Raw genomic sequence first — 27,645 nt, 5'->3', positions numbered from 1 at the left:
TTTTTTTTTTTTTTTTTTTTTTTTTTTTTTTTTTTTTTTTTTTTTTTTTTTTTTTTTTTGGAAGCGCTTCCTCCAGGACGGCGCGCGCCGGAACACCTTGTCCTCGCCCTGCACGCGACACGCGGAGACCCTCACTCCCTGCCTGCGCGAGGGCCCCCGCGGCCGCTTCTAGGGGTGCCGCTCCCGGCCCGCGCGAAGGCGGGAGCCAAGGTCACCTCCCCTGTCGGGCCCTGTCTTTCCCTCTGTAGACGGATCGGGCTGAAGGAGATGACACTCCCAGGGGCCCTTGCAGGCTCTGCGACGCCCGGTCTCCAGGTGGGATGGGGTCCCCGCTGGTCCGACCAGTCACCACCCTGCAGCATACTGCCCAGCCCCGTCATCTCAACCTGGGCGGGGGAACCCATTGACCTTGTTTCAAGCATTTCCCCCCCCAGCCTCGTCCCATGGGAAGTGGGCAGTGCCCCCCCCCCCNCGGCCCAGGGCGCTGGAAGCGCACCCGGCCACGGAGACCTGGCTGCCATTTTACTAGCTCCGTGTCCCTGCACAAGTTAAGGGACCTCTCTGAGCTTCCGTTTCTGTAAAATGGGAAGAACATGATCCACCAAAACGGCTGCCTACCCCTAATGGGATCAAGTGAGAGCGCCTTGTGACAGTGATGGGGCAGGTGGATGGCCCATCAGAGGCAGGTTCCTCCAAAGGCCTCTACCACCTACCAGCTGAGTCTCCAAACTATGTCTGCCAAAGGGCACCCAAAGCCACAATCCTACAGGATGGCCCTCTACACAGTCCTCCCCACCCCACCCAGAAGAGCCCACTTCCATCCTGTTTGGCAGCCATGTCTAATCTCCCACCACCCTCAAGCCAACCCCGGTGCCTCAGAACAGGTGCAGGCAGAGAGCTGCCAGAGGAACAAGGGACACTAACCCATCAGTTCTTGCCTCAACAACCCCTCCCAGTCCCAAGACCTAGGGGTTTGCTGCTCGTGCCCTGAGGAGGCCAAAGGCTCCTATCACTCTTGGCACCATGCGCCTCTGTCCCAGCACCCACCCCAGTATCATTTTTTCATGTGTTTACAAGATTATTTCATTAAGCTCTCCCTCTCCTTCTCCCTCCACCCCACTCCTTCAACTCTCTCCTTCTCACTTTCAAATTCTATGCTCCACGGGACAGAGACCATGATCTTTTTTGTTCCAACAGGTATATCCCAAAGGCAGTGCTTGGGAACACAGCAGGCCCTCAATAAATATTTGTTAAATGAATGGATGGCAGCCAGCTTCCTATGCAGGCATCCCATCCGTGAGTTCATCAGCAACTTTCCTCATCACTTTTATCCACTCCATGATCCTGCCCTAACCTAGCCCAGATTGCTCTCCCTTTCTCTCTCTCCCCCTCCCTCCCTGGTTCCCTCTCTCTCTCCATTTCCACCTTCAGCCAACCCTAAGACTTGTGTCTGTATCACTTGTCCCCTAATAGTTGTTCTTCCTGCTCCCCTCCTCTTTTTCCTGGAGTCCTGCTTTCCATGTAGGGGGAGAATCAGATGCAACCCTCCAGGGCCTTGGAGCTTTTGAGGGGAAAGTGAGAACCAGAATTGACAGAGGAAACACTTCAAGAGATAGCTCAAGGTTGCTGATGGCTGGACAGGAAGCAGTCTCCCTGGATCTCTGAACTCCCCTGCAGCACCACCACCAAATCCCACCTTATTCCCCACCACCTGGCCTTCGACTTTGAGCTTTCTAAAAGAACCAGTCCTCTATAGCCCCACACCTAGCTGCATCCCAGAAATCCCTCTGCGCTGCCAAGATGACATCATCTACTCAATAACCCCACCCCAATGTCTGAAGCCAGAGAAGCTGGCTAGCTTTGCATGCTTCTAGAAGGCAGCAGAATATAAGGGAGAGAATAGGAATCAGAAACACTTGCTCCATCCCTACTCTGCCACGCATTGGCCTGTGACAGCAGGTAAGTTACCTCTTTGAGCTTAGTTCCTCATCAGTCAGTCCGATGGGATAATAACCCATCCCCCATGATGACTGTTAGCATAAAATGAGATGTCTGTCACCACTATACTCCTCTTCCTGGGCCAATGCCTGGCCCAGAGTAGGTTCTTCAAAGAATATTTTTGTAAGGATTGAAGGAATAAATAGCTTTCTAACTAGAAAGCACCAGGCTAAGATATACAGACATCATGTGCCTAAGCAGCATCAAAGAAAGCCAAGATCCTAGGTGTGTGGGAAGTAAGAGGAGGGTGCATATAGCAGGGGCATTGGGAAAATTAAGATCTCGGACAGTGGGGACAGCTGGTGGGGTCTGGCAATGTATCTCCTTGACGGGATATGTACACACACACACACGTATATGACGTGTATGTGTAAGTAACACACCCCCAATTTCAAGGTACCTCTGTGAAGAAAATACCCCTCCACAAATTCTGTGTATTCCTGGGTGTGTCCTATCTACTGAAGCAGGGAGGTCACTCCACAAAGGTGGACTTCAGCCCTGTGAAACCTAACTGAGAAAGACTAATTGATACATAGGTAACACTAATGGTGTCCCAAAAAAGAGGCCCAAAAGTCTAAACAGAGGCATTGGTCAGGGCAGGGGTGTGTAGAAAGGGAAGGTACACAGGCTGTGGAGATCAGAAGAAACAGACCTGATTGAAGATGGAGACACTAAAAATAAGTAATCTGGGCTCTTTTTTAACTTGTTTGGAGCCAAGGCAGCCAAGCCTGACCTGAGGCAAAGGCAGGCGAGGCTGGTGATCGGAAAGTGAATAGGGAGAAAAGGACGGGGAGGGGGAAAGGGGAGGAGAGAAGGGGGAAGAAGAGGCTCCTGGGAGGTTGAGTCAGGGCCTGCATTCTCAGGAAACAGGTACTTTGGCAGGCATCTCCAGTGGGAGCATTACAGCTCAGGACACAGTCCAGCCTAAACTCAGGGAAAGGCCTGACAAAACCTAGGGGAAAAGGCTGGTTTTTCACTGACCAGGGGGACCAGGAGAGGAGAACCTTAACTTGGCTTGAAGGTAACTCAAGAGTAGAACTGGAAAAGAAGCAGCAATGATAAACATCTGGGCCAGCATGTCCAACTGCACGGCCGAACAAGCAAGCAGACCCTTCATTTAAGGACCTTGGCATAACGCGGACCTCCAAACAACCACGCTATGACAGGCTGGGAAACCTGAGAAGCAGGCTGAAGTCATGCTCTGCCAAGAGCACTGAGAGGTGGGGTCTGAGAAATGAAAAAAAAGGTGTGATCCCAAAGAGGTGGCCTTTGGGGGGAACCTCTGATCCTGCATAGTTAGGAGGGTGGCGGGGCACAGAGTTGGAAGGTGCTAGAAGTATAACATATAGGAGCCTTTCGTTTTTGTACAAGGAGTTTCATGGAGACTTCTCTAGGCCTATTGCTAGGCCTGGCCCTGCCCCTCCCCCTCAGCTCCCTGACTTCATCTCCATCCCCTCAGCTTTCCTCTCTCAGGCCACCCCACCAATCATCAGCCAAGGAAAGCGCAACTCATGAATTTCAACCCAACGAAACAATAATGTCCAAATCCAAAGGCCCCTAATTCACAGCCAAGTACTCACATCATCCAGCTTCCGGTCTGTGCCCAAGGCCAACAGGTTGTTGAACTCTCTCTCCATCACCTGGCGTGCCTGGAGTCCACAGCGCGAGAGACGGAGAGATGGGAGGGGTATAGTTAATGACCTCTATGCCATCTTGCTCCTGTTTCCTAGGGACCCAGGGGCAGAGGTGGGATTTTCAGTGCATTTAACCCCTGAACCCAGTTGCTGCTCCTTCACGCAAACCTCCGTGTCCTCTTGGAAATGAAACTGTAAACCTTAGGATTCTTTCATAAGGAGCACATTAGAAAAATGTAACTGTGTACAAAGTAGGACCATAGAACACATGGATACGCAGGCTTCATGTACTGGGGGAAAGCCCCACAATCTGTCTATATGGCAAAATCATGCCTTCCTACCTTTCTGGAGCGGTAAATAAGCATGTAGATCATGGAAAATATGGATTTAATCTATTTAGATTAAAGAAACATATTTCATAAGGCTCCACGTCAAAAATTTGAATCAGGAGGACTGCTCAGTCATAGATGTTGGTGGCCCTTGGGCCGACTAGCGCCTTGCAGGCCCTGACTCAGCCTCCCAGGAGCCGAACTCCGCAGGAGATTTGGGAAATGCCAGAAACAACGAAGTTTTCAAAACTGCCATCAGATATTTTTAACCATTGTTGATGAAGAATTCCACCTTGGGTCAGCTCCCACTCCCTCTAATCACTGAGCTAAATGGACCAGTCAGGAAAATCAGAAAGCTTAGTGAGCACCAGGGAGGTGTCCTGCTGCTCTTCGCAGATACACTGTTAGCCACAAAACCCGGACACATTTAGAGACAGGAGACCAACGGCAGAGAAGAACAAGCCCATTTCTGGGTGGAAAATGTTAACCACAGAGCTTCGTAAGGACCGCCTCTGTCCCTATTGAGAATGTAATATTCTCCTAAGTGATGGGAAAGGAGAAGCATAGTCAATTTCCAAGTATCCAGATGACACCGCTCCTCCGGGTAGTGAGAGGGGAAGCTGACACTAACCTCGGAAACGTCTCCCCAAGCTGTGGGAGCGGCAAGAAAGCAGAGGAGGTCGGAGATGGGCACATACAGAAAAACCGCATGGGGGGCATGGGATCTCAGCTCTTCTCAGAGAACAGGGCATCTGTGCTCTCCATTCTAACTGGTCAGAGGGGTCACCGCAGCGGGCCCATGGGACACACTGGCCCTGCGTGATGCCCAACACCCCTAAATGACCAATACGCCACCCAGAATTACGAGGCCACACAGCCTACCCTCACATAACCCAACACACATCTGCTCCTGGAATAGCTTGTGCGGCTCTAGCGGCTGAATTTCAAGACACCTGACAGCTGCACACAGTCCCGACGAGGGTGGCTAAAATGATCAGGGCACGGAGGCGCGTCTATATGAGGAAAGCCTAAAAGAATTAAGACCACTCTGTCTGGAGTGACAAAGGCTTGGGCCCCAAGGCAACACAATCAGAGTTGATGAAATGAGAAAGGTGAGGCCGGGTCAAACCCAGCTAGTGCCCTTCCTTCCCCAGCGGGAGCCTGATGGGGGCACGTTGGGGACAAATGAAATCAGGAAGTTCTTTGCACAACAGGTAGTACTCCTAGAGTCCATTACCCACAGGAAGCTAGAATGGCCAAATGTATAAATAGGTTCAAGAGAGTTTAGATATAGTCTTGGATGACAGCTCCATAGCAATTATGAAATGTAATTTAAGGAGATGTCTCATCTTTTGAGCTGTTGACAGGGAAACAAAGCCCTGGCACGGAGAGGCTCTGGGCTGTGTTATTTGGTATATTTAGCTTTCTCAAGCCTGGGGGCCCAGGAGCAGATCCTTAGGATGGGAGACAAAGGAGACAGGGGGCTCTCTGATCCCCTCAGACCCCAGGGCTAGTTCTCCTCTAAGAAAAGTCGGGTCACAAAAGCAGAGTGAGGAAAAGGCAGCCGCAGAGTGTCAAATGCGAAGATGGGGTTGGGAGAGGGAGGGGGTGCCACGGTAGGGAGGGGATGAACGCAGTATTGTGGGCCTGGGCTGGGTGTGCTCTCTACGTGAAGAACCCTGGTTCCCTAGGCGGCTTGGTTGTGCACTGGGACCACTTGGAGGTTTGAGGACATGGTGATTCCCCTCTGAGACAGGCCCTCAAACAGTCCCCCAACAAATCCATAAACCCATGTGTGTGAGCGGGAGAGAGCTGGAGAGTGGGGCAGAGGGGGGGCCTGAGATTGAGGCTGACTGATGACAAGGATGCCCACCTGGGTATTCTGCGTGGGGATCTGGAGGACCAGGGCCAGCGTGTTGTGGTCAAAGTTCTCGTCCAGGGCCAGCAGGGCACCATGCACACCGCTCTCCTGCAGGTTTCCTGCGTAATCCCGCAGCCCAATGGACTGGACCCAGTGAACCACCTGGTCGTTTGTCCAGACGAGCACATCTGGAGGGCAGAACAAGGAAAGGGGCAGGAAGAGGCAAGAGGTTTGGCCACGCCCCCTCCGGGGACAGAAACCGGGCTCCCTGGACCCAGAGCGCCAGTCTGCCCTGCATTCTGTCTTCTGTCTCCCTGTCACCTGGAGAACCAGCCCCACTTCCCTCCAGCCCTGCCAGCCAATAGGATTCAAGGCCAGGCCAGCAGGCTCCTGGTGTTCCTCCCAGGGCCCTTGCCTAGGTCCTCTCCTGCCCCCAGGCTGGATTGGTCCTCTTATTTTTCCACCTTCGAACAGTCTCCTAAGACTTGTCTCTTTTCTGCCCAATACCACCCCAATCACCAAGTTCCACGAGCCCTTTCCCATGCCAGTCTCTAGCACTGTCCTAGGGGATTCACTGCATTTGTCCAGTTGGTGGCCGCTGTCGGGGGTGGGGTGGGGTTACAGCTGACTGGGCAGGGACTATTTCTTCTCCACCGGATGGCAACGTGCTTTGAGCATGGACTATGTCTCCCTCATCACACAGCCTGGGGCTGTGTCTTCCCTCTCAGGTTTGGAGCTTCCCTGAGGCACAGAACGCCTCCTCTCCCCGCCACTCACCCAGGACAGGGAACAGTGAGGTAGGGGCCTGCTCCCTCCCGGCTGCTCCCATCCCTTTAGTGGAGGCCTGCTGAGCTTGACCAGCTTACCCTTGATCTCGTGCTGGCTTTCCTCCCGCCTTTTCTCCAGCTCCTTCCGGTCATAATTCAGCCTCTTCAGACACATGATGCCGTACTGAAGACTGGTTCTGCAGGCACACCGCTCCCCCTGAGCCAGAGTCTCAGTGGGGCCACGCTCCTGCCACCTCTGCCCCACATCCAACACCAGCCATAGCACGTCCAGGCCTCCATCTCCCAGCTCAAAGAGCCCCCCAGCCCACTCATGCTCCTCCTTCTCCCAGGGCTTGCATGTGACCCAGGCCGAGGCTACTTCCCCTCCTCTGCCCACCCCTGTGTCCTCCCTCTTGGCAGGGTATGGGTCTGATTGATGGAAGGAAGATTCTCTAAATGAAGCAACAGCCCCTCACTCTCTAGACACTGGAATGACCCTACAGATCTCCGACCCATACAGATAGGACCCCACAGAAAGAGCTTTACAGATATTTCCTTGATTCCTATTTCACTCAGAGTCCTTCCAATGACCTATACATGCTAGGCGATTTGCCCTTGTACACTGACACCTCTGTTCTTCCTCAAACACAGCAGGCACACTATGCCTGCCTATGTGCCTCAGGGCCTTTGTACTAGCTGCTCCCTCTGCCTGGAACACTCCTCCCCCAATCTGTTGCATGGCTCATCCCCTGTCTCCTTTAAGTCTTTGCTCAAGTGTCATCTTCTCAATTCAATGGTCACCTTGTCCACCTGATTTAAAATTGCAACATCACCATCACCACCACAGCCCATACCCTCAACCCCCCTTACCCTGGTCTAATTTTTTTCTTAGCACTTTTTATCTGTTAATATACTGTGTGTGTGTGTGTGTGTGTGTGTGTGTGTGTATATATATATGTTGTATGTTATATATATTATAGATATAATATATATACAGTATAGATAGATGGATGAATGAATAGATGGATGGATGGATGGATAGATAGATAGATAGATAGATAGTTCCTTGTCTGTCTCTCCCAGTTAGAATGTAAACTCCATGAGGGCAACTTTGCTTTGTTCACTGATATACCTCAAACCTCTAGAATAGTGGGCGGCACATAGTAAACACCATAAATGCTTAATGAATGAAATGAAGTGGTTCACAGAAAGCACTAAAAGTACTTAAACAGTACCAGGTGCAGATTAAGCATCCAATAAAAAATAACAAGCCAGGCCAAGAACCACAGAATCTGCAGGTTAGAGGGGACCCCATGGGCCACCAGTCCAAGCTCCCATCTCATGCAGGCGTCCCCTGTGTAACATCCTTCTGAGCAGTGTGAGCGCCTGTGCGCAGCCCCTCTGAGACAGGGAGCTCACTACCTCTCGAGACAGCTCATCCCACCTTTCATTAGAGCGTTCTTCCTTCACTTGAACGTTGCTTGTCATTCAGCCTCTCTGGGTTTTGTCATCTATCAAATGCAGGAATAGACATTCCCTCCCAACTCTATTATTGAGGCCATTGCCTTGTGAAATCAAATTATGCTGCCTGCTCCCTCCTTTTCTCCCCTCAGCTCTACCCAGGCAGCCCTGCTTCCTAGAACAATCCCTCACAGCTCACAGACACCACTTCTAGGAACTCTTTTCTGGCCCAAGGCAACGAGTCATTGCTCAAGCCACTGGTTTAAGCCTTGGTCCGCTGGAGGTGGCAGGACCACACACACCTCCTGACTGGAAATGCCTCCTGTCTACTTTCGATCTCACTTGCTATCATATTCTGTCCAGTTCCTAGGACTTTCAAAGCTGTTGCGTGGCATAGCAGAAATTTAAGTCAGATCAACCTGGGTGTGAACGGCAGCTGTGCCACTTCCCAGCCTGGTGGCCCTCAGCCCCTGAAGATGAGGCCAGCCCTCTCCTGCAGGGCTGCCATGAGCATCACAGGTGATCATGCATGGAAGGGCTCACCCAAGCCCCTGGAGCACCCAGGCCTCCAGGCACGCAGCTATGGTACCACCATCAGGAGGACATTGCCGATGACTGTGTGTGCTGGTTCTCCTGTCAAACAGCCGGTTCTCTAGGAAAGCTGCTCGAGAGAACACGATGCTCCAAGGAAAAGAGCTCAGAGTTCGATGTCAAGAATGGAAGATATCGGCCCCTTCCAGAACCACCCGGTTGAATGACCTGGTGGCACTCGGTCTCTGTTGGGCTTGTTTTCCTCACTAAAAGGAGGGTTTTTAAATATCTTTTGCCATAAAAATTATGACTTAAAAGAATTTTTAAAGACATAAGGGCATGCTTATGAAATGTTATGTGGAATAAAAGCAGGTGTACATGTAGTTGAGGTAAGCAACAGGGAAATGCTTCAGAAACCCTGAGATACTCCAGACTTCGAACTGAATCTGGAACCACGGGTGCAGGCTGAGACTCTCCTGGGGCCTGAGCAGAGGGTCACCAGGAGGACCTCCAGAATGCAGGGTGGGGCCAGCTGACTGATCCCCTCGCCAACCAGGCATATCCCAGCTCGGCAGGGGCGTAGCCCTTCCCTCCCCAGCCCTATCAATCACTGAGGAGGGGACAGGTGCAGCCAGGCCTGGCAGCCTCCAGGACAGAGACAAAAGATTCCCTTTCAGCCCTGGGAAAGGGTGGGGGATTGCCGAGGGAGGTCACAGTAGGGAGTTCCAGCATCATAGGCTCTGCGCTGTGGTGGCAAAAGGGCTGGACTCCGGTCAGGAGACTTGCACTGGGCTGCTATCCCTGATGCTCCTTCCTGTGCCTCAGTTTCCTCCCCCATAAAATGGGGAAGCTAGCTAGATCCCTTCCAAATTGAACCTTCTGTGGTTTATGAGTCACAGAGACCAAGAGACATCCGCAGAGCCCCAAGAGAACCTTGAAAAGCCACACATGCCCAGCCCCAACATTTGTCACACTATCCTCTGATTCTCCTGGGTCTGAATGCCAGCTGTGCCACTTTCCAGCTCAGTGGCACTCAAAATATGGGAGATGGGGTCATACGTCTCCTGCAGGGTGACCCATGGGCATTAAAGGTAAAAAAGACAAAGAACCTGGCTCAAATAGCAACCTGTGTGATTTGAAGCTAGATGTTAAAAAGCCTTCCTAAGGACTGTCAACCCCTGGAATGTGACCACCCACCTTGCCCCCCAGCCCAAGTGCCTCCTGCAGTCAAGCAGGTAACACAGGAGTGAAGCTCCTGGATCTGGAGACTGTGCCCACCTGTTGTAGGAGGGTGGCCGACACCAGCTCCAGCTGGCTGTCTCCATGCTGGAATGTGTCAACAGATCTTCCAAGTTTTTTAAGAGAAGCCAGACACCCAGAATTTTGTGTAAAATTTCCTAGTGTTTAAATACTGGCAACTAAATTCATAATCTTTAAAATACCATGTCAGCCAAACAAAACACAATTGTGGGGCCAGATTCTGCCCACGGGCTGCCAGTTGGAGACCTCCGCGGCAGACACGTGGGAACAGAAGACCTTTTCAGCAAGGGGGAGGAGACACTTGGATGGCATCCTGTACTGAAGGGCGTGGGTTCAAAGCTGAGCGGCTCAGATCTGGGATGGAGGCAGGACAAGGGCCCAGAAAGACCTTTCCTCTCAACTTGGAAGGAGTTAGACACCCAAACGGGACACTGGTTTCCGTTTAAGGCTTCCCAGGGTAAAGAGAGAAACTTCAGCAAGCCCAAAGACAAAGACACGAAATGCAGACCTAGCAGGGAAATCTCCAAGAATGTGAAGCTAAGGAAGAATGACTGAGTCTTAAGGGCTGGAGGTGAGTGGGCCGAATCCTCCCCCAAATTGCAGGATGAGACGAGGCTCCGGCTTTCGCAAGGGGGAGACCCGTTAGTGCCCACAGGGGCCACACAAGCAGCCGGCGGCACCTGTATTGGTGCAGACGGAGCCCCAGGGCTGGAGAGACCCACGGCGCGCTCCGGCCTTGCTCACCGGTGGAAACTGTCCACCATCTTCAAGTGCACCCGCAGGTCCTTCTTGGTGAGGTGGTCCAGCATGCGAGCGTCCACCAGGCACTCCATGAAGTAGCTGCGGTACTGGGGGAGCCCCAGGCTGGGCAGCCATTCGTTCCCGATCCACTCGTGGTTCATGTCCCCATAGGCCAGGGTCTGCGGGAACAGGGGAGAGTGGCCATGGGGGGCAGGCAGGGCCAGCCGGCTGCAGCTGGCATATCCAGTGGAGAGAAACATCCCTCCATCCGCCGTGGCAGCTGAGTTTCACTAAGAAGCTGGGCGTGGTAGGAGGTGGGGGTTTTAAATGGCACTTTTTAAGATCTCAGAATGATATGGTTCCACTCACGGATCAATTATCTACACTAATGAACAGAAGCAACTATCCAGGCAGCAGATAATACGAAGTCCTTCCTGTCGACTCAGGAATGCATTTGTGGTGTTGTGTGGCCGACCTGCCTTCCTGGTTCTCCGCCGGCCTCAAGCCCACTGAGCCCAGGGGACAGGCCGAGTTACAGAGGACCACAGAGTGGGGGGAAAAAAAAAACTCACTTGGGAAACTGGCCTCCCACATCTACCAGAGAGTTACAGACGGACTAAAGAAGTCAAAAGCCACAGGTGACGGCCTGCACCTGAAGCTCTCAGCAGTCTAAGCTCTGGCATCCACTCCAGGAATTTACAGGGCCCTGTTTGCGGCTTTCTCCAGCACCCTGCGCACCCCCTCGGCTGCCCCCCCTTACGCACCCCCCCCCGCCGCACCCCGCTACTCACACACCCCCTACCTGCACCTCCATACACACATACCCTTCATCGCACCCCTCTACGTGGACCCCCCCGCCTGACCCCCCTACGCACAACCCCCCCTACACCTCCGGCCACCCCACTCCGTGTACCCCTGGCCGTCCCCCCTACGCAGCCCCCCGCACCCCTCCACCTGCTCTGTTGTCACCTCCTGCCGACAGTAGGGACTTCTCTGGCTTATCCTTAGAAACACTGTAGAAACAGCACCCCTCTGTCACTCTGGTTCCTTACCCCTACTGCATTTTTTTTAGACTGAAGCACTGATGTTATCTTTTAAAAGGAAATCATTATACATATTAAAATAAATGTGGCATAGGTTTGTTATTAAGCACGAAGAGGAAGTTTCAGTGGACACCAGCCACACCATCCCATGGCTGTGTTGGCCCCACGCTCGCCTTCCCGGTCCCATCCCCTGCTGCCTCTCCACAGGTAACCGCTATGCTGAGTGTGCCCTTGCTGGAAAAGATGTTTTTACAGTTTTTAGAATCACCAATGTGTAGTCCTCTAAAAAATATATTATTAAGTTTCCTTGTTTTTGAGTTTTAGTATAAAATTCTATGAATCTTTTGGGCTTAGATTTTGCACTTAATATTTCTAAATTTCATCCATTTCCTCTGCTGAAGCTTTCACTGTGTAAAAATACTATGACTGATCTGTCTGGGAACTGGCTGGGTTTCCCTGGAAGTATCCACAGTGCGGCTCCACGGCACTTAGAGCCACGTGACGTAGCGGTCATGGATGTGTTTACGTGTCTACTGCCTGTCTCACCCCTAGAATATAAGGGAGAGGGCTTAGTTTGTCCACTTCTGTATCCAGAGAGCCTAGAAAGGCCTGATACCAAGAAGCTGTGCAATAAATATTTGCCCACTAAGTGAATGAGTAAAAGGTCTTTGCCCAGGTCACCAGGGGTGACCCCTGAGAGGGATGGGGTGAGGAAGAGGATTCGTACCAATCTCAGTCTCATTATTCCTGGGAAGAGAGGGGGAGGTAGGTGTGCTGGGGGCACAGCCTTCTACGGCTCCCCATCTGCCATCCTGAGAAACCAGAACAAGTAGCTAGAGGGGAATGAGGAGGAAGAGGGCTTCAATGGGAGGAGAAAACCCATCCAGGGCTTTTCGTGGGAAGAGGAACATAAATAGACTGGGACTCAGGGAGTCCTGTTGGACAGAGAGCCCATTGGGAAAATACTGTCCCGAACTCCTGAGAGGTGGTTCTAGATAGAGCAGGGGGTCTTACCTGAGCCCAGCTGCCCTCCTCACTGTCCTAGCAGGAACGAGTGCAGCATGTCAGGGGAAACAGGCAAAGTCAAGAAACCTGGAAGCACCCACCCCAGGCCCCATCAAGCAGAGGGAGCAGACACCCCAGTGGCTGGGAGGGTGACTAGGGAGAGCTTGTTGGAATGGTCAAGAGAGAACACAAAGCTGGTGCGTGTGTCTGTGTTTGCGCTGAGGGGGGAGCACATGTGTGTGTGGCAAAAACACACTCCCACACCTCACAGGCTTGGCTGGGAGCCCCCCAAGGGGCCAGGCTCTCCCATACCCTGGTCCACCACCAAGCCTCAAGCACAAGGGCAAGGACTCTATGGCTTCAGGCCTAGAGCAGGGCAAAGTACTCCCCACTCCCAAAGCCAGCTCTTCTCCACTGCAGCACACCAGTGGCCTAGGGTGAGCTCAGGACCCCCTGGGACGGATCCCCCAGCACACACAGACTGTCCTCATTCCCACTCCTTTCCCACCAACCCACCACCCTGAGAACAGAATCCAACACATCAGGGATACCAATCTCATATTAGACTGACTGCAACCCCCTCTGACTTCCCACAACCTTACCCTCATCCTCATGGGGGTCATCAGCCCCAACCCCAGGCCCAAGACCCAGGGCCAGACTCACTGTTTTAGTGGGTGTTGCCAGAGTTTCCATCTCTTCATGGGTGACCCAGACATTCCCGGAAGACTGTAGGCACAGAGGAAACCTAGCTGGTCCTGCGTGTGAGTCCCCAAGATTCCCTTGAGGCTGAGAACCCCAAGGACAAGAACAAACATCCCTTCCCCCGAGTCCTCCCACAGGTCCAGCCCCGAGCCCTGCATACTGTGCTCTGAGCAGCTCCCCGTATCACTGTAGGCGCACTGCTCAGCACGGTGCCTGGCACCTAGAAATGCTCAACAAATGTTTCCTGAATGAGTATGAATGAATGGTGCAGATCTGGAACATGGGCTGATCTCCATCAAAGAGATGGATGGCAGTAAAAGATTTTACCCAGAGGGTCCATGGACTAGCCTACATTCTGATGGAGAGGTTGGAGGACGAGGACAGAAGTCACAAATGCCCTACTCCTCGCCTCACAGAGTCTGGCAACAACAAAGAACCCCCAGAAGCCCTGTCCTTGGAAACTCTGCCCGGAGATCTGCCATTGTTGGCAGTGTAGGGATAGGGAGATGGGGCCCACTGGTGGTATGTGAAGGCAGGGAACGAGGCTTCTAGAGTCCTCCTGGAATCAATGTCAGCCCCTCCTGGAGAGCAGGTGGAGCCCTCTGAGGGACTGGAAGGGGCAGGAATCAATGCTACCATCTTCCCAAAGACCAATGGAAAACTGCAAATACTATTCCAGGACTTCGGAAAATGTCGTGGGTGAGGGAGAGGGCACTCACAGTCCTGGAGGTGGGCGGGGCGGAGGGGCTGGTCAGCGACACCATCTCCTGGATAGCCAGCCGGAGCTTGAGCCGGTGCAGGGCATTGCTGATGCCGATCTCACGCTGGATCTCTGTGTCCGACAGGGCCGACATGATGGCACCGCTCTTGACGTTGGCCCGGCAGGCTGCCACGTACCAGGCAGGCATCCCCACCCAGAGCTGCAGATACAGGCACAGGAGGTAAGTTCAGCCCCTTCCCCAAGATCTGGGCCTCGCCGCCAAGAGCTTCACAATATCAACGAGCAAGGGCCAGGCTTCATGCATGGTCTCAAAAGAGCAAACGCAGAGCAGAATTCAGAAATATAGAGATGACATTCACCAAATGCCTCGCTTTCCCATTTTACAGATGGAAAATCTAAGGCCTGAGGATGGGAGGGGATTTTCCCAATATCACATGGGTGATTAGCTCCTGGGGATAGCCTACCCGGGGTGTCAAATTGCCTGTGAAAGCCTTATGGCTCTGTGATGCTTAGTTCCCCTCACCCAAACCAAGCTACCCGTGAGGCATCAGCGGTAAGTAACATCAGTTCTGCCCTCCACAGTAACTGGTACATGCATTTGCTGGGGAAGGGAGCAGGGCTAAATGCTAGGCATGCCACACATGTACTTGGCAGGAGAGAAACAGGCTGGGAAAGTTCTAGGGACACTACCCCTCTACCTACCCTCATCCCACCCTGCACATCCCACCCTGCACATCCTTCCCACCAGTCCCCTGAGTAGACTGCCTTTGCCTAGGCTTACCTCCAGCCAGGAGACCACAGTAGGGCCATCCCACTGGGCAAAAGGCATTCCTTTTCTTCGGGCATCTTCAAGCAGCTGGTGTCTTATGGGAAGAGGAACAACAGACTCACTAGTCTCCTTTTCTCCCAGCCCTGCTTACTCCTGGGACCACGGACTGTGCTAAGTGGGACTCCCACAACCTGACTCCCCACCACTGGACTGCCACCTCTACTCCGTGCCTGAAGCAGTATGATGTCAAGACATGGGACAGGCCTCCTCTCCATCCCCAGAGGGCAAGGGTCTCTGACTTTGTTTGCACATGGCCTGACCCATAGACATTTCAGTCTGCTCTGCCAGAGACCCATAGGTCCTGGGTCACCTTCTCACAGCCCCCCAGCCTCCTTCTCTCTTGGGTCATCTCAAGAACCACCTCTCAGTCCCTGCTGTGCCCAGGCAGACCAGGCCAACTCAGTTCAGAAAGGGCCTTGCTCCGGCTCTGGCTGCCTGAGCTCATTCCCATGGCACCTAGAAATGCACAGTCGCATGGCAGGCCAAGGGAAGGACAGTGGGCAAGGGGTTGGGTGGACCCCTGGCAGAGCCTGGCCTGTGGCTCTTACTTCTTCTTCAGCCGCCGGTCCTTCTCTGCCTGGGTCCCCAGCTTGGCAGGCACCATGGGCTCCTGCAGACCAAGCTCGGAGTCTGTTAGCAGAACTAGAAGGGAAGAGACAGCATGTGAGCCAGGCCCTCTCCTTCTCCTCCCTTCACCTGGACCAGGATTGGAGAGCAGACCCGCAGGAGGCTCCACAGTGTTTAACAACCCAGGAGGCCTGATGAGACCATCCACTATTCCTGGAATCTCGGCTCATTGTCGCTACTTCCAGGCGGCCCCACAGCAGCATCAAACCGGTCACCCAGCCCAGAGAGTCTCCCCCGGGGAGCCTCAGCCCTGGAACCATTTTCCAGCCAGATGGACTGAGGTTGTCCTACCCCTCCAGCAGCAGAGTCCTAGACAGAACATAGCTCTCCTCCAAACCAAGGTGCAAAGGAAACCCAGAGAGCCAGATGTGAGTGGGCTCTGGGCTCAGAGAGGATTATCCTGACCCAGCTGGGGGTGGGAAGATGGGCACACTGAGAGACATGGCCCTCGGCCTCTTTTTCAGGGAGCACACGTGCACGAACCACACGAGGAAACATTCCCAACCCGGTCGTCTTCTCTTAAGGATCTCCCGAACGGACGCCAGACCCCCATAGAGGTCATGGCAGGCGCCACATCTTAGAACACATTAAGTTCCAGTCGCTCGGCACCGTGTAGCTGGCAGTAGGTGTGGGCGTTCCAGAAAACGAGGTGAGATGCTCTCTTGGGGTTAGGCGCCGCTGTGGTGCAGGGAGCGTAGAAAATCCTAAGACTTCCCACAGAATACCTCTTCCACAGACCAGAGCTTCTCAGCTCCCTCCCAGCCCCATCTGTGCCAGCTCCACCACTCCCTGCACCGCTGGGGGCTGGGGGCAGGGGAATGCTCCTCATTCCCCACCCAGGTGAGAGGTGCCTGCCTTCCCTCCTCCTCCTCACTCAGGTAGCTAGCTTCTGATTCACACCTTCTCCGAGGTGCAGAAGGTCTAATTATGCCTTTGGGTTCAAAGGTTCCTTTCTTCCCGTTGATCAGGCCCTCCCCCCTGCACCGGTTGTCAAGGTTTCCGCTGCCTGGGGAGAATTTCTCAAGGCCCTAATGAGCTGACCCCAGCCTCGGGTCCACAGCCACCTCCTCCACGCCTCCCACCCTCTTTCTCCCCCACTCTGAATAGACTCCACTGCATACAGAGCTCCTGCACCCAGAGCCTGCCTCTCCCAGATCCTCAGGTCCCTCACACACAACTCTTCTTGGCTTGGCTATTTCTTACTTAGCCTTCCGGCTTCAGCCCAGCTGCTGCCTGGCAGAGGAAGCCACTGCTGGCATCCCTACCACTCCATGACTGAGTTCTGCGTTCCAGAAACACCTGAAGCATGTTGCTATCATTACTGTTCCGGAATCATCTTTTTTTTTTTCCTTTCCATGAGACACTGAGCTCCTTGAGGGAATGACCTATTGTTCCAACACCCAACACACACCTTGTATACAGTAGTTACTCAATAAATGTCAGTTGAACAAATGACTGAATAGATGAGGGAAAGAGGAGGAAGGGAGGGGAGGAAGGAAAGGAAAGCAGGCATGGGGGAGGGAGGATGAACACGGCTAACATTTATTGCGTGCCCACCAGGTGCCAAGCACGCACAGCGGTGGTAATGCTACTCCAGCCCAAGCATTTACACGAATATACTATCTATGAAGCCATCAATAGGCATTATGGTATGATGCGTCCTGGAGGCCAGATGTGCTAGAAATAAGTTCTAATCAAGAACTGACTCTGGATGGACTGGTGATGGGTAGTGAGGAGGGCACGTGTTGCATGGTGCACTGGGTGTTATACGCAACTAATGAAGCATCGAGCTGTACATCGGAAACCAGGGATGTACTGTATGGTGACTAACATAATATAATAAAAAAAACATTAAAATTAAAAAAAAAAAAAAACTTACTCTCCTCCAGAAAGAACCCAGAGATTCCTCCTGAAGGTCCGGAGCACGGTACCTCAGAAAAACCTCGAAACTGCAAGAAACCTCAGAGGGCCAACCTCTTGCTCGGTACAGGAGTCGCTTCCACAGGATTCTAAGTGAATCACCATCCACCTGCAGCCTGACGCTCCTTGTGGCGGGAGCCCGTGGCCCCTGAGACAGCCCGTGGCACTGTGCCACAGCTTTAACCCAGAACCACTGCCTCTCCTCTCTCAAGTCAAAATTGGCCTGACTATGGCTTCCACCCACTGGCCCCTGGGAGGCAGGCAGGGAAGGCTGGATCCCAGGACTCCCTCCTGCTCTGGGCCCTCTACTTGCACCCATTCGCTAGGAAGTGGACAGACACCATGGCCCGTGGCTCCATCCCGGCTCAGCTGGATTAGCCGGCCCTTCTCCTTCTTCCCAAACAGGCGGCCGATGGACGACTTGATGCCCTTGCGCTTGGCGCCCTTGTGCAAGGAGTCCTGGCTGCTGTTGCTGCTGCTCGGGTTGCTGCCTTGATCCTCCAAAGCACTACGGGATGACAGCCGGCAGGGGCAGAATGAAAAGAAACGTGCTTTCATTATAACAGGACACCTGGAAGTGAGACCTCAGGAAGAACTTACAGTAAGTGTCAGAGGTGGGGGGGAGGGGTATGATCAGAGCCAGCGACCAAAGGAGGCATAGGAATGTCCTTCCCTGACGGTGTTTCAAAGAGAAGTGAGATGTTCAGACACCCGGACAGGTGAGACTCTGTCCCTCCGGAGGCGGGGGAGGGATGAGATGACGCTGGAGGTAGAGGGACTCAAGGTGGGGCCTGTGCCACTGACCTTTTGCCTTCTTCCTGGCTCAGGGCTGGATGGCCAAGCTTCTCTAGCCGCAGCGTCCTGGGTGAGGAAGGAGGAGAAGTCTCACATTTTATGGTGGCTTTATCCTCTCGGTTCTCTTCCCGAGACACTGGCGACTGAACAGACAGTGGAGCCGTCAGGGGATAGAGGGAGAGATCTGGGGCCTGCCTACCCAGCCCAGATGAGGCACAGGAGTTCGGAGAAATGCAGTGGGAAGCCTGGGGGCGTCTCTGAGCCCAGACTCCAACTCAAGGGCCCAGGGGAGAGAAGCCAAAAGGGAAGGGCCTGGGAGGATTCACCCGTTAGTACCTGGGTCATTGGGCAGCACTCACCAGCAGCTTCCTCCTATGCTTTCTTAAGTCACTGGGCTGGAAGAGAGAGTGAAGGGCGAGCTCAGAATCACCCTCCAGATGCCCGAAAGTCAACCCCAAGGGGAGCCCGGTGGTCTTAGGAGGAGAAGATAGGATTCAGTGCCTCACACTGGAGGCCTGGAGAGAATACCACAGCAGAAAAAAGCTGGCCTGGAAAAAGAAGTCAGGGCTACCTCTGGAAGAGAGGGAGAGGTATGGGCAGGAGGTGAGTTTCTTAAGCATGCTGTGCTTATTCAAGAGAGAGGGTTGAGGAAGACATGACAGGCCCTTGCCAATCCCAGAAGGGCTTGCTGGAGGCCTGACATACTGGGAAGAGGATGCTAGGCCCAGCTGAGGAGGAGTGAGCCCTCCCAAGCCTTCGCAGCAACCCTCAGCTAGCCCCCAAAGCAGAGCCCAGAGCTGACGAGGGCCGTTCATCAATTGCCCCAAGACTCTCACCAGGGTCATGACCCCCATTCGGTCCAGGTCCTGGGCAGCGCTGCGGGAGGTAAGCTTAGGCGTGGAGCGGCCGCTGAGCGGAGGCGACGCACTGGCCAGGGACAGGGCCGTCAGAGAGGTGGGGATGGAACCACGTTTGCGCAGCTGGGTCAGGTTGAGGGCCTCCATGCTGCCACTGGTCACCCGAGTCTCGATCTCCTCAGCACGCAGCTCCGTGGACTCCTTCTCTTCCTGGATCATCCTGGGAGGGAGGCAAAACCAGACCTTACGTTGGCCCTAGAGAGGCCCAGCAGGAGGCGGGTGCCGGCACCACTCTCCTCACCCCGGGACCCCAGGCAGCAGGCAATGCCCAGGGGGACCCCCCACTGCTTCTGGCCTCGATGGGACATGCAAGGCCTCGTGGACACAGCTCGGTCTTCCCACTGCAGCTCAGAAACATTTCTCTCTCTGTCTTGTTAGCTGATTTCATGTAACAAAACTCCCCAGCTCAGCAAAAGCAGTTGCTGGGAAAGGAGGCATTTAGTCAGTAGGAGACGAACCATCCTGGAAGGCAGAACTCTGGACCTACCACTGACTACGCGGGCCACCTGGAGTCAGACTCCCGGGCCTCGTTTTCCCCCTATGCCCAACGTCAAGAGGGGTCCAAGTCAGCAGTGCCCAAACCCGGGTCCTTTAACTGACGTTGACCCCTGATGGAGTTTTCCCTGTTCCACAGAAAAATGAGAAAACCCATGATAATTCTGCGGGGGGGGGGGGCGCTCAGAGAGGCACGTGTGTATGCACCCTCACACTCAGGCGCACACATGCATGGGTTGATGTGACAAGGCCAACTGTCCGTTAGGAGCCGGACTTGTCTTTTCTCTGAGAATACGTCTTTCCAATGTGAGGGCTGTTAAAATGCCCTTTCTTTTGTAGACGGTTATGATAGGAGACAGTAGTTACCTTTCATGTTTTCCTTTGCAGAATAAAAGTTGGCAGCCCTATGTTAATACCCTTCTCTCCTATGTGTGTGCGTGTGTGTGTGAGAGAGAGAGAGAGAGGGAAATACATTTCCTTTCTAACTGGTCTGTAAAATCCAAAAGTATGGGAACCATGGAACCAGATGCCCCCTATAGCCCTGCAAAGCTCTGCTGTATTCTGGCTCAGGTTTTTCCTTGCCACTGGTCATAAACATTTGTAAACCTCCTACAAAGGCAGGGTAAAGTACAGGTCTTGATCGCTTTCCCTGCCACTGGTTTCTGTGTCATGCCTCATTAGGGATGGAAGGAATGCTACAATACATTGAGTGTAGACCTGAGTTTGAATCCTGACACTGCCACTTACTGTGTGGCTTCGGGCAAATTCCTTAACCTCTCTGGTTTCTGTTCTTCTGTCTGGACAATGGAAATAATGCTGTCTCCCCCACAGACTGCGGTAAGACTGACAGGAGCATTTACGAAGTTCTCCCCCTGAGTCAGGGGGAGCTCCGGTCTCCGCTGCAGGAGCTGCGGGAACACAGCCTCCCCAGCCCCAGGAGGGGAAATGAAGCCCGAGACATCAGGCTGAGGTCTCACCCCTCTCCGTCCGGTATGGAGCCGGATGCCCCGCACAGAATCCCTAGACTGAGCACTCAGAGGTGCCGCGAGAAAAGGCAAGCAGACATACGTGGAATTTGTCCTGTAGTGCCCGAACCTAAAGGGGCCCCTCTCCTTCGAGGCATCTCCCAGGCCCTCCGCCCCTGCCCGAACCTGATCTCCTCGTTGATGGCATCCAGCTGCTCCTGCAGCATCATGGCCAGAGTCTGGGCATCCGAGTGGCCGCTGGGGGAGACAACATCCACAGAGCCCACCAGACCCCCTGGCTCATCCTCATCCACGTCAGAGATCTCGGGGTCACTGTCAAAGGCAGGGGCAGCTGTGGGGGCCAGCACCCCAGGCAGTGGAGAGGGCTCCCAGTCCTTAGCAAAGGAGGGGAGAAGAGCAGTAGTAAGACACACCAGGCAGCCGGGGAGCGGGACCCTCCCCACCCATCCCAGCAGCACTGGCAGCTCGTGGCGGTGCCAGATGCTAGAAGCGCAAGATGTCAGGCCCCATTCCAGACCTAATGATTCCGAATCTGCATTTTAACCAGTTTCCCAGGTGATTTATTAGCCCATTAGAGTCTAAGAAATGCTACCCCAATTCAAGGAGCCAGGGAGCAGAGTGGTTAGGAACAGATTCCGGAGACAGACTGCCTTGCTTTGAAACCTGATTGTTAGCTGTGCAATGATAGTAAAGTTGTTTAACCTTGCTGTGCCTCAGTTTCTTCATCTGTAAAATGGGGATGATAATAGCACCTACCTACGTTGTAGGTAATCGTGAGAACAGAGTGAGGACATGCATGGAAAGCACTTAGCATGGCGTCTGGCACAAAGTAAGCACTATATAAAGGCTATCCCTTTCTATGAATACAAACTCTCAAAGAGTAACTAGATCCAGCGGACAAGAGAAGCCAAGCAGTCCTGTCTGTCTTGTGTCTCCCAGAGTTTCAGCACATCACAGGACCCTGTAGCCAACCCTGAGCGGTGGTGGTCCCAAAAGTCACCCTACAAATCTCTCCAGCAGACAAAAGCCCAGAAGAGGAAAGAAAACAGAAGTGGGCTGAGCAAGCCAGAAGAGCAGGGGGGCCAGGGATAGAGAGGTGCTCTAACCCCATCCTCTAGGACCCAGACCCTCAATTTCCCATTAGGGCTCTTTTCTAGTTCCTGGGCACCTGCTGTGTTCTTATCAACAGCAAGAGAAAAGGGTGAGGGGAGAAAGAGATGCCTTCAGACTGTGACCCCATCAGACGAGGGCTTTCCTAAGGGCAGAGATGAATCCTCCACGTCAGACTAGGAGTTCCCTCCTTCTCTACCCATGTCTTGTAGTGCCTTAGAGCATGCAGAAGGCCTGGGTTCAGGGCAGAGCATGCTTAACAGTTACAGGCTAGGATGGAATAAAAGACAAGGTCAGTCCTTTTCTGCCCCTTTTTTTCCTGCTGCCCCTTCTAGCCCCCCAGGCAGTCTCAGCAGGAATGCAAAGCTGCTTCTCAGAAAACTTCAGGTGCCATCTCCAGGGCCACTTAACCCTGCCATCCCTCCCTCATCTCCCCCATAAACCACAGCTTTTGTTCTAGGAAGCTGGCCAATTCCATCTCACCCCTGCTTCTCCCACTCTGACCACCAGAAACACACACCTACACCACCAGGCGCACGTGCACACGCTTCAGTAGGGCCTCAGGGACTAGCTGGCCGCCCGCCAGCCCCGACCACTTGCCCACCAGGAGGCCAAGGCGAGGGGGCACAGCTGTCGCAGCTAACAATGGCCCCAACCCCAGGGCTGCAGCTGTTGTCCACACAGGGGGGACGGGAGGGGGAGGATTTGCACCACACGCCAGCCGTCTGTGAAACTGGAGCCAGGCACGCGGCCGAACTGACCCCACACTCCCTGGGGAGACCCCTCCACACTCACCCCTCCACCCCTCACCTTGGCAGACTCCTCCCGCAGTGCTGAGTAGCGGCGGTGCAGGCCTGAGGGCGCGTGGGTGGTTGTGCTCAGGGAGAGCCGCACGTCCGCTGCACTGCCCGTGTGCGACCTTGAGTGGTTCGGGGCAGAGAAGACCAGCGCTGAGGACCGAGGGCCCAGCTCCCACCCACTAGGGCCCAAAGAGTTAAGGGATCTTTGGCTTGGCAAAGAGAAGTCTTAGCTGGCAGAAAGCTACTGTAAATGGTTTAAGGGCTGCCGTGTAAACAAGAGATTCGATTTATTCTCTGGTGCCCCAGGGATCGGAATGATCCAGGGGAGAACGTTCTAGGAAGCAGCTTTCCATTTAATATAAGAAGCACCCTCGAACGGTAAGATTTGGTTTATGATGCAACTGGTGGCTTTAAAAGAGCTGAGCTCTCCATCAGAGAGGTATTCAAGCAGCGGCACTCGGGCCATCCAACAAGAATGGTGCCAGAGAGCTCCTGGCACCGAGGGACTTTGCAAGGGAAGGTCTCTCAAGGTCCTTTTAATCCTGAGGGTCTTTGTTTCTTCATCTTCTCCCCAGCAACTTTCCTTGGGTTTCCCCATAATCTGGACTGAGTTCCTGGCTGAAATTCAACCCAGGCAGACTCCCTTTCCCCAGGAAGCTTCAGGAGGCCCTGACACTCCAGAGACATGGGCTAGAAAAACCACTTAGAGGCCCCGCGGGTTTATTCCAACTCTGAGATTTTAGAATCCCAGTAATGATGCTCTGGAATGTCTGGAAGCCTTCCCTAGTGACACTTCTTCCCTATGATGCCTGCCCAGTTTGGAACCCTTGAGGGGCCCAGGGCAGAGGAACAGGATAAGCCTACAATGGCTAAGGTAGCTGAGGGGAAAGGGGAGTTTCTGCTTATCCCCCTCTTCTCTCCTCCAACTCAGTCCCAGTTCCATGATGGGTCCAGTCTTTCTACGATCAAAGCCAAGAATGCTCAACCATTAAGGAAAGCAAGCAGTGGCAAACAGCTTGGTGTACTCTGAGTCATGGGTCGTGTCCTAAACAATAATTCCTGATGAACTTGAAGGTGGTACTTACGTCTCTACCACCCCAGACACCAACAGGCTTCTCTTCTTCAGGTTCAACGTCCCTTTCCCTAATGCAAGCCCTACCCCGCCACACATAGATGTGCATATACACCTTTCCTGTAAGCTCTCTACAGGGAAACTGATCCTTATTACCCCGACATTGTAAGAGCATTACCGAAGGGAACCTCAAAGCCTCCCTTCTGTGAGGCTTTGGTTTGGAGAGAAAACAGCCAGCAGCCATGGACCTTGAGGGGCTTCACCTACTAGTATCCTCAGTCTTCACTCTGCCTCTCCAGGCAGAGAAGTGGCAGCAGAATTGAGGTCTGAGTTCAAGGTCAATTACTTCACAAAATGTGGAGAAAAATCCAGAAGTTCCCTAAAACATGGACCTAATTCGAGCATTAGGTGAAAAGCGCCACTCGCCATCTCTCACAATGTTTTCAGCAAAAGCGAGGTCACAACCATGATGGGACATCTCAACTTCCAACAGCGTGGAAGTTCTGGATGCCTTACTTCAATCTCTCGTGCTGCCTTTCCGCCCACTGCCTGCCATCTGAACCTAGGTGGTCCTTAACTCTCCAACAACAGTCCTCCGGAGCCCTAAAGATGGTGTCTCCAAGGACCTAGACTGAACCAGACACTCTCCATGAGCAAGTCCTGTGGGACATAGGTGAGCATGTAACTCAGCAGACCCCTCTCCAGGGCACGTCCTCTGTCAGGGAAGCAGGAAGCGGGGTCTGTGTCCCACGGCACTGGGGAAGGAGCACCCTGTCTTTACTTGCCTCTCAGCATCCCTCAGGGGACAGGTGCTCCTTCTACGCTGCCTAAGTGAGCTAGGTGACTTTGACCAAGTTCTGGGAGCCTCAGTGTCCCACCCTGAATAGGAGGAGGACCCTGAGGTCCTGGGCGGTCTTTTGGCGGGAGGAAGTCTCCTTCCTCAGGGTCCATCTAGGACCCCATCCCAGCACGCCCAGCCTCCCGCGCTCCAGTACCTGGAGTGGACGCCATCCACAAACGGCCCCCCTCGACCCTTCAGCTGGTCCACCTCTTGGCGCAGCTTCTCAATCTCTTCAGACAGGCGGCCCTGTGCCAGGCAGACCCGGGGTGGGGGTGGGGCCAGGGAGGGGCGGAGAGGGGAGGGAAGGACAAAGAGGACAGCAGAGTTGGGGAGAAGCAGAAGAATGTACTGCAAAGTCCAAAGCCAGGGGCCCCCGTCCAGGCCCACAGATGATACCAAGAGAAGAGGTCCAACTGGAAAGTGAGCAGAAGGGTCGGCAGCGGGCAGGCAGAGGCGCAGGGCCAGGAGAGGGTCTGTCTCGGTCAGGATTCTACCGGTCTAGGCCTACTGAGCCCTCACCACCATGGCAATGGAGGCTGAGCAGCAGAGGGGTGCGGGGTGCCCGCCCAGACCTCACAGACATGGCTGAGCCCGGGCCAGTGACGTCCTCGCGGAATCACCAGACTCCTGCCTCACCTGCTTTGAGGCCCCACCAAATCTTCCCCTGGGCCCTGCCTCTGCTGCCCGCCCTACGCCCCTACACTTATGGCCTCCGTTTCTTCTTTACATGTGGGTGGTGACGCATCCACCGTGACAAGCTCTAGCGAGGATCAGCGAAATCACGTCTGTACACAGACTGGTGTGGTGCTGGGTACCAGCGCAGCCGAGAGAAGCACGGGCGTGCCCCCTCCTCACCGCAGGCCCGGCCCTCCTGGACTGGCGGGGCTGGCGGCAGCTGGGTACCTTGTGTCGGTGCTGCTCCTCGATCTGCCGCTGGGAGCTCTCCAGCTCCTGGATCAACGTGTTCTGGGGAGAACAGCCGGAAGCTGGGGACCCCGCCGGGTTTCCTCCACTCCATCCCGCCTCTCCAGGCCAGCCTGCCCCTCCTCACCCCTCCTCGCCCCTCCTGCTCCTCCCTTCTCCAGCCTCCCCAAGTCTGTCCCCCCAGGTCTAGGCGCTCGTTGGACTCGCTGAGCAGCCGGTCCACGGTGTCTGACAGCCGCTTGTTGTGGTCCTCGTTCATCTTCTCCCGCTGGCGCACCTGCAGAGCCAGCACACCTGGTCCCAGGTCACCCCAGGGCCGCCCATTCCCGCCTGGTTCCACCCCCCTCACCTATCCCCTCCTTGTCCTCCGGGAGCCCCTCTCTCCAGCTCCCCGGACCACCTCCTGTGGCCCCTCTCTGGCTCGGTCTCTGGCCAGGCCCCTCCCAGCTCCCACTCTTCTCAGGCCTGTCCACACGCCATCCTGGGAGGCTGCCCTGGGGACAAGGAGGGGTACCGAGAGCCCAGCCCGGTGCCCTCACCCTCGCCAGCTCCTGGTTCTTCTCCTCCAGCTGCCCCTCCAGCTGCCGCAGGTGCTCCTCAATGCTGCCGTGCCTTTCTTCAGCCTGGAGGCAGGCACGGGTCAGTGCGGCCCGTAGATCCCCTGCCCTCCTGCTCAGGCCCCGCATCCCACGCACCCTGGGCCAGGGAGCGCTTCGGGGGTCAGGGCCTCAGCGCCAATAAAGCCCAGCCCTCCGCCTCTCACCCAGAAGCAGAACTGCCACCACCCCTACCCTTCTTCCCAAGCACTCTCTACTCCCTGCCAGGTGGTCCCCCACCCCTTCTTCCTGCTCAGGGCCTGCCTTAAAACATCCTGGAGCTGGCAGCTCAGTGGGCTCCACACTTCCAGAAAAAACTCCACTTGAAAGCATGAGCTACCATAAATGTTCTCTACGCCTCCAGGTTAGATGGACATGCACTTAACATGAATGCAAGCCAGACGGCCTGGGTTTAAATCCCGGCTCCCTCTCTTCCCAGGTGTGTGATGTTGGGCAAGTTATTGGACTTCCATGTGCCTGAGTTTCCTCAACTGTAAAATATGGAGAATAACAACACCTATGCCCATTGGACCGTTGTGAGGACTACATGAGATAATCCATGGCAAACGCTTAGAATGCAATAGACACGCAGCAAATGCCAGCCATGGTTATTACCAGCCCAGACAGAGTGGGCTCCCTTCCACTTGTGTGTCTCCAGGGACGGAGACCCCATGTCTCTGCTGACAAGCTATTCCAGACTATCACACATCTTACAGTCAGGAAATCCCTCCTTATAGCCCCCCTACTATGACTCATTTGAACATATGAATCACTTTAGCCCATCCCTTCCTGTCAGTTTGGGGAGCTATGAGAGTTGACGGCTCAGCATCCCACACGTGGCTCCCTCTGCTGCACGTCAGCCCTCGGAGCTAGAAAGACTTTAGCCACCGCCAAGTCCAACTCTGTCATCACAGAGGTGATGATATGATCAAAGAGACAATGGCACCAATGCCTGATCAGGGAGAGGGGACTTTTCTCAGGTCACGGAACCAGTCGGTGGCAGAAGCAGACTCGGTCCTGGGTTGACCGAGCGGCAGCCAGGCTGGGGGCTCCAGCACGGAGCCCCCCACCTGCCACACTGGCACAGCCACCAGCCTCCATCGTCCAGAGCCTCTGGGGCCTGCTGCTTACACAATGCCGATTTCCTTCTCTCCACGGGTTGGGGGGAGGGAAGCTATGGTGACACCAAGTGAGGACCCCCTGAAAGCACCCAACCTGCTGCAAACACTCCTAAATTCTCTAGATGAGCCCACCACGTCTGTGTCTGTGCATTCCCCCAGCTCTTTCAGATCCGACGATGATCTCAGCCTGCCTACCTCTTAGAAATTATTCCTCCATAGAGCTAACTATCCATCAGGTACAAATCTAGTCCCTTTTCTTAATCCTAAAGCTGCAGCCTTCAAGCAACCAGAGTTGGTCCCTAGCTCCAGAATGCTTCGCTTTGATAAAGAAAGGTAGGCTCAGCCTACACTCCCACTGCCCCCCCCCTTTGATCAGATCTCTTCTTGGATTTCATCTTTCCAGAGGTGAAAGTCCTCATTTTTCCACTCCAGCCCCCAACAAATGCTAGTATGAACACAACAGGGTAAATGATCATCGAAACACGTTGCACTGGCACAGTCTCATCTGCTTCTCCGTGGACTTCTGCAGCCCTTCTCAGGGACTGTCCCTCCCCTGAGG

At 54.2% G+C, this 27,645-nt stretch overlaps 1 protein-coding gene across 1 annotated transcript in view; it reads right to left on the bottom strand.

Moving 5' to 3' along the window:
• Positions 1–57: 57 nt before the first annotated feature.
• Positions 58–27,645, bottom strand: part of PPFIA4 (PTPRF interacting protein alpha 4) — a gene marked incomplete at its 3' end in the record, with an annotated part of 45,649 nt that continues 18,061 nt past the window's right edge. Inside the window, exons 10-29 of the mRNA XM_034667661.1 lie at positions 25,909–25,992; positions 25,497–25,646; positions 25,349–25,411; positions 24,600–24,691; positions 22,543–22,651; positions 20,788–20,996; positions 19,061–19,301; positions 18,584–18,619; positions 18,234–18,367; positions 17,771–17,937; positions 15,431–15,524; positions 14,835–14,916; positions 14,052–14,252; positions 13,294–13,356; positions 12,640–12,666; positions 10,586–10,761; positions 6,689–6,786; positions 5,835–6,010; positions 3,579–3,647; positions 58–108 (exon numbers count right to left, since the gene is read on the bottom strand). Of these exons, the coding sequence (XP_034523552.1) occupies positions 58–108; positions 3,579–3,647; positions 5,835–6,010; positions 6,689–6,786; positions 10,586–10,761; positions 12,640–12,666; positions 13,294–13,356; positions 14,052–14,252; positions 14,835–14,916; positions 15,431–15,524; positions 17,771–17,937; positions 18,234–18,367; positions 18,584–18,619; positions 19,061–19,301; positions 20,788–20,996; positions 22,543–22,651; positions 24,600–24,691; positions 25,349–25,411; positions 25,497–25,646; positions 25,909–25,992 (2,322 nt within the window). The remainder of the gene's footprint in view (positions 109–3,578; positions 3,648–5,834; positions 6,011–6,688; positions 6,787–10,585; positions 10,762–12,639; positions 12,667–13,293; positions 13,357–14,051; positions 14,253–14,834; positions 14,917–15,430; positions 15,525–17,770; positions 17,938–18,233; positions 18,368–18,583; positions 18,620–19,060; positions 19,302–20,787; positions 20,997–22,542; positions 22,652–24,599; positions 24,692–25,348; positions 25,412–25,496; positions 25,647–25,908; positions 25,993–27,645) is intronic.

This window comes from Ailuropoda melanoleuca, chromosome 8, assembly GCF_002007445.2.
Source record: "Ailuropoda melanoleuca isolate Jingjing chromosome 8, ASM200744v2, whole genome shotgun sequence".
Classification (NCBI taxonomy): Eukaryota; Metazoa; Chordata; class Mammalia; order Carnivora; family Ursidae; genus Ailuropoda; species Ailuropoda melanoleuca.
The sequence above is the reverse complement of the archived record's forward strand: the minus strand, read 5'-3'. Positions and strand labels throughout refer to the sequence as shown.